This window comes from Aplysia californica, unplaced genomic scaffold (genome assembly GCF_000002075.1).
Source record: "Aplysia californica isolate F4 #8 unplaced genomic scaffold, AplCal3.0 scaffold00003, whole genome shotgun sequence".
NCBI classification, from domain to species: Eukaryota; Metazoa; Mollusca; class Gastropoda; order Aplysiida; family Aplysiidae; genus Aplysia; species Aplysia californica.
The window spans coordinates 2544717-2551236 of record NW_004797273.1 but is presented as its reverse complement, the minus strand read 5'-3'; the positions used below and the strand labels follow the sequence as shown (position 1 = coordinate 2551236).

At 41.9% G+C, this 6520-nt stretch overlaps 1 protein-coding gene across 1 annotated transcript in view; it reads left to right on the top strand.

Annotated features, from left to right (window-relative positions):
- The first annotated feature begins 1131 nt into the window (after positions 1-1131).
- The window catches only part of LOC101853131 (all-trans-retinol 13,14-reductase), a 23771-nt gene continuing 18382 nt past the window's right edge, over positions 1132-6520 (top strand). The window contains exon 1 of the mRNA XM_013079432.2: positions 1132-1767. Coding sequence (XP_012934886.1) covers positions 1563-1767 — 205 coding nt within the window. The 5' untranslated portion in view covers positions 1132-1562. The remainder of the gene's footprint in view (positions 1768-6520) is intronic.

Sequence of the window (6520 nt, the reverse complement as noted above, 5' to 3'; positions counted from 1 at the left end):
TAATGTGTGCGTGAGTGTGCGTGTGTGAATACTGTTCGTACAAGCATAATAAATTCATGTAAAGAGCTGTGTTCACATGGGAGTGGGCGCTATAGAAATGACCTATTATTGTTATTATTATTAATAATAATAATAATAATAATAATAACAATAATATTAATAATAATATTGCTTGATCTATTTTGACATCAGGTGCCAAAATGAGTACAATGGTCAGTTTGATAATAAAATAACATGACAATGTGATGGTCAGTTCAGTTCAATCGCTTGTTACCGGAGACTGACACTGACGTACGCCAATCAACTGTTTGTCTACCAACTAGACGAATCAGAAAGTCAGAATTGAATTTTTATCTCCTCCCACAAATCACCGCAACCAGCCACACTCCTGTCAGTCTTCCCAGACACCCTTTCGTCTCAGCGCACTGACCGTTTGTGTGCTGCTCATCAACGACCACATTCATTGTATTTCACAAGCACTCGAGAGTTGGCAAAAAAAGGCCGTGGACACTCCACATTCAACAAATACACTGAAGCTGGGGAATATTCTGCCACAAGGGGCCTCTCTATTCCCGATAGGTGATTAAACTTGCCATTGACAGTGAGCTTAGCGATCATGTTACCAGTGACTTTCTACCCACGTGTCGAACTTGCAATGCAGCAATTTTTTTTTCTGAGATTTTTTTTTCGCTTCTAAATTTTAAAAAGAAATTTTTTAAAAAGGAAAAAAAAACGAATGAAGAGGAAATGCATGGCGGGGGGGGGGGGGGGGGGGGGGGGGGTAGTAGGCACCCTTATTTTTGTATGTTCAGGTCCCCTGGATAGGGAGAGTTTTCCTGTTACGTTTGAGCAAGGTAAAACTAATAAAAGTAACGGTATAGAGAGAGAACGGCTACCCCGAACAAAGTTATGTTGGGAAACTCGTTTTTTAATGTTTTGTTTGTTTGTTCATTTGTGGGTTTCTTTTTTTTCGGGGGCGGTGCTTGTAAATGGAAACAGACAGAAACAGAGATAGATGGACATAGGGAATATAGAAGAGAGAGAGAGAGAGAGAGAGAGCGAGAGAGAGAGAGAGAGAGAGAGAGAGAGAGAGAGAGAGAGAAAGAGAGAGAGAGGGAGAGAGAGAGAGAGAGAGAGAGAAAGAGAGAGAGAGAGAGAGAGTAATACATGCAGGTTGGAGACCCCGTGTCACATTGTCACATTAATCACCCTCCATAAACTGTATTACACATGCACATGGATTATGGTTTTGGAATTGTGAAGCTTTCAGCGCATCTCCCCCCCCCCCCCCTTACCAAACAACCACACCACTCCCCACTATGTCCCGAAATATCACAACCTGGAAAATTGTATAATCTTCGAATGTTCTAATGTGATCAAAGTCCACCCGTGTACTAGACAAAGACAGAGAAAAGTGGGCAGGTCCCAGCCATCGATGCGAGTATTTAAATTCTTCCTGCTGTGAGACACGACCACTCCGCGAGACATCAGCTCGCCAGTCGGAAGTCAACAGTGCCTGGTTCTTGTTCTTCTTTTGTGTGCACGGCAGCAACAGACACAGAATGATCGGTACCGCAGTCTGGGGGTTGTTCGACTTCATGTTGAGCAACCCTCTGGTTTTGGTAACCACCTTCTTGCTGTTCGTGTTTGTTTTCTTCTATTATCGTGGACAAAAAAGCGGGAACAATCCTTTTGCCATCGACTACAGACGACCACCAGAGCCAATTGTCCTTGACCTCAAAGCCCGCGATTTGCTCCTCAAGCAGAGTAAGTTGTGCACTGTCTCTTCCTTTGGGCTCAACTCTGACATAAGCTTACGAAAAGCCTTTTTAAAAATTCACAGCACTTTCAAGATAAACAGGAGTTTAGTCAGTGTAACTATTTTAAAAAGGCGTTCTTCCGAAATTTTAATGCTCGTTTATTCAAAACTAATAAGAGTTTCACTTCGATTTTGTCCAACAAGTAAGTTACTGAACCCGCTATCGATTTAGCAAATTAAAAATAATTAGCGCCAAAAATGAAAAAAAAGGCGAATTGTCAGTTTACGGCAGAACTGCAGACCTACCCAGAGACCGTATGTATTATTGTTATTATTATTGAGCCTACCCCGAGGAGGTTATAAATAGAAGTTCTTTCTTAGGTTCTTGGCTTACCCTTGTTTCTTGACTAGACCTGTGGTGTATTATTAATGGAAATCAGCTGTTGTTGTTGTTGTTGTTGTTGTTGTTGTTGTTGTTGTTGTTTTCAAATCCCTTTAGCTGCCAAAATTTCGCTCTTGGCAGCGCAATGCCTCCCTTAAGTAACCACATGTCCTTGTCATCTGGTCAACGCCAGAGAAGAGCAGGTTTTGTAAGTCTGTACTGTAAGTGTATGTAGGAACCTACGTTGAAGAACGTGGAATCGGTGGCCTTGTGGTTAGGCTCTCGGTCTCGCAACCGTAAGGTCGAGGGTTCGAATCCCGTCAGGGGCCCGACGTTGTGTCCTTGGGAAAGGCACTTTACACGAATTTTCCTCACTTCTCCCAGGTGGGAATGGGTACCCTGCTATAGACAGCGAAAGATCTTGTCAGTTTGTTAATGTTTGAGCGCTTAATCAGCTGCTTGCACTGTATGCTTCCCGGGAAGCGCAGAACGTTAAGGAGTGTTCTATGGTCTGCTGGGGTAATAATATAGTGTAAAGCGCTTAGAGCCTGCTGTTGAGCGGGGATATGCGCTATACAAATGCTTTTTATTATTATTATTGTTAGAACTGCCAGCTAAACTCTTGGACCCTGGAGGCAACGCCTTTTCTTCTTGGACGGTTATCATTTCTGGGCTGAAATTAAAAGCCTAGTGTACTTTTGCAGCAACTGAAAAAAAATGGAGTCGGGAAGAAGGATGGAAGACCAAAAAATCTTGCACGGGGCTTCCACGTTGAGTTTATGCAATTAGAAAAAAAGGTAACAAATACTCATAGAATTTAAAAAAATTATATCCTCCAAGCTCAAAAGACCAACCCAATAGCAAGCATTAGAATATTTCGCTACCCTAGAATTACAAAGCTCTATATCTGCTCAGTACCTAGTTTTGAGAAATTTGACTTAAACAAATTTTGAGTTTCACAACATATCATCAAGCTTTTGGAATGCAATTCTTTGAATAACTTGAAAACGATTCTGAACAAACTGTCTGTTTGAGACATGCGTTGTCCTTTGGCAATTTCCGTCAAATATTTTTTGCTGTTGTGTTGGAGGGGAGGGGGGGGGGTCGGTGATTCGGTTTTGTTGTTGTTGTTGTGGGGGGGGGGTTTGGGGGGGGGGTTGGGGGGGGGGGGGTTCTTTGGCTCAACACCGTCTATGTCCATTAAAAAGTGTGGGTTTTACTTTTTTTTTAAGCGGATTAAAGACCAAAAAATATTTTTTAAATGAATGATCAGTTTCCAAAGATTCTCATGATATGGAAGTCGCCAAACTTTGGCCGTCATTTTCTCTCTAATTTTACCTCTGAAACCAGGCGACCCTCACCTCCTTCCATCACAAGTATCTCGACTTCTGCTCAAGGCAGATGGGTTAGTGGGGTTGGGGTTTTTTTTTATCGAATGCAAGACAAAAGAACAAACTTTAGACTTCAAGATGGTACCAATAAATCCTGATGCTAAAAAACTGACACGTTGAGTGAGACACAAATACAGTCAAACCAGTGTGATCTTAGGCAGAACTGATCAAAATGAAGAAAGCAAACTCTTCCGTGGTCCAAAAAGCGGCTGATCTCAGGCTTGAGACTGCCGTTAGGCTGGTTCAAAGGGATTTTTTGTTTTCTTTTAAAAAAGAGGGTGGGTGGTGTTGTAAAAAAGTGTGGGTTTTTTTGTTTTGTTGTCTTGTTGGGGGTGTTTGTTGTTTTTTGGGTGGTGGATTTGTTTGTTGTTTTTTGTTTTTGTTCTGTTTTCTTTTGTTTTGTTTTGTTAGCTTTCATTTAGATGCAGCTTTTGTGCAAGGGTAAAAATTTTTTAAAATATGTATGACGATGAAGACCGAGTGCCATGGTAAAACAAACGCACAGGTCACCACCACTCGGAGAACAGGCGACACTTCTGTTGCAAGTTAACGTCAACATCCATTGTTACTTAATTACAGATAAGGTAAACAAAACTGTAACCAGTCACCTTTCACACGATTTGTGCATGAGTTGTGGGCGGGTTTATAGTTTATGACGGATCACGCTGCCCTCACGAGCGGTTGAAAATTTATTGTGAAGCCTACCCATTGGTCAACCCATTGGTCAACCCATTGGTCAACTTGGGTAAACCTTCAGAGAGATGAACAATAGCGGCAGGTGAATGAATTATGACGGTCGTCCACAGTGTTAGGGGCAGGTGACCGTTTTACACAGATAAATTATATAGAAAAAGCGTAAAGGGGGAAATGGAAAGTGGACGTTTGTACAGATGGCCGTATTATACAGGTGGTCGTCATGACAGGTTCCACTGTAGCTATTAGCCAAGCAGTCTGATGGCTCGCAAGCTTGGGAGCCTCGTGGCATCTTGTGTGTGAGTGATTCATTCCTCTAAGAGACAAAGGGTACGTTTTATGGTGTGCCTCAATTAACTATAGTTTTAGTAAATGTTTCACACTGCTCGCAACTGCGCAAAGTTGTATAAGCGCACGGGACACATAAACATTTTCAGTTGAGTAAGAATTTTGAATTTTTCCCGGGTGGCGGCCGAAGCCTACTCTTATCGATTTTAGGACCTCCAAGGGATCCTTAACGAGGACAACTTGCATACAGGACCTTCAAGATTATTTGTCCTTAGATCTATCTAATAAGGCTGGGTGTTAGATCTTACCTACCCTAAGATCAAGGTTGTGTTTGAAAGACAGCAGCGAGAAGGAGCAATTTTTAGAGAAGAACATTTTTCCGCTGCTGATAGTTTAGTTTTAGTAGAGGTTTTACGGCGCTCGCAACTGCATAAGGTCATATGAGCGCCAGGGGGGGGGGGTCAACAGAGAAGTCCTTACAAGAAATCAGACTTATTCTGCTCACCTCTCTAGCTTCAACTTCAACTGCACAAAGTCTGCTTCGACTATAAAGGCACTCCTGAAGTAGCGAGGCAAAAGAGTGTGACAAACATACAAAAGAAGTAGAGGGAAAAAAGACGATAGTAGGGATTAGGAAAGAAAAGGCAGCAGTTCCCTGTTACAGTTCAGGCACATTTATGAGCTTGACATTGATGAATCAGCCCATTAACAATTTACAATTCTACTGTGCATAAGAACTCAAGATGTTAATGCCCCCCCCCCCCTCCCCTTTTTGGGAATGGCCTAAAGACACTTCAGTCAGTAGCACCGACCCAGGGGGGTAGCTGCTGATAGATTTCTAACCTGGCACCAAGGAGTTTAGAATTAATGGATCCTCCTTTCTCTTTTCGCGGCGCCACGAGCAGTACGCCGCGGTGGGGATCAAATTATGGCCGCCGACTGTGGGCTAAATCACGAACTGTGGCGTTTCTTTTTATAGAATCTTATCGGGCTGGGCCACGTTGTGGGGGTGGGCGGGGTGGAGGAATGCATGCAAGGAAGAGGGGATGGGGCTGGGATGAAAGAGGAGGGGCGGGCCTTGGGAAGGGACGAAGGAGAATGGGAAAAATTAAATAAAAGAGAGAGAGAGAGAGAGAGAGAGAGAGAGAGAGAGACAGAGACAGACAGACAGACAGACAGACAGACAGACAGACAGACAGACAGACAGACAGATAGACAGACAGACACACAGACGGACACAGAGAGAGAGAGAGAGAGAGAGAGAGAGAGAGAGAAAGAGGGGGGGAGAGAGAGATTGTGATCAACTGACGGGCTGACAGATAATGACAGGGTGAAAAAAAAATTCTGTGTGTGATACGGACTGTTCAATTCTTTAAGAGTTTTATGTTATAATCTAGTTTAAAAATCAAAAAGATGTGTAAAATAAGAAGAAAACTTGTCCGAGTAACATAAAATTATAAAACATACCAAATTATAAAGTTAATCTTTTAATATGCTGAAATATTTGATTATAAGAAATGGATAAAAATATACTTTTAAACTGAATTTAAGATATGATTGCATGATTCTAGGCGTGTGCCATAACTAACTTTATGTGTAAGGAATAGCGAACACAACAGAGGGTCGATGCCAGCTTTATCTGATTGGTAACAGTATGTCTTGGTCTATAAATAATAATATTATTGATTACAATAATTTTGTTTCCTGGTTTTCACAAAGTGGAGCGCACAATGATTTCAATTTTTTTTTAAAGAGATAACAGCACTTTTGGAGGTGTGGTCGCATGCATGAGCGTGGATGACCTTTGAAGGGTTTTTTTTGTTTGTTTTGTTTTGTTCAGTAAAGTATGATATGGAGAGCAGCGTTTTTAGTCCCTTATTACACTCCAGAGGGGGATAATTTATCTTAGTGATGATTCTTGTGTAGTAAAATTTGTTGTTGCTTTGTTTGGTTTATTTTTTAACAGCAGAATCTTTAGTGAACCGGCATTATTGATTGTGGGAACTT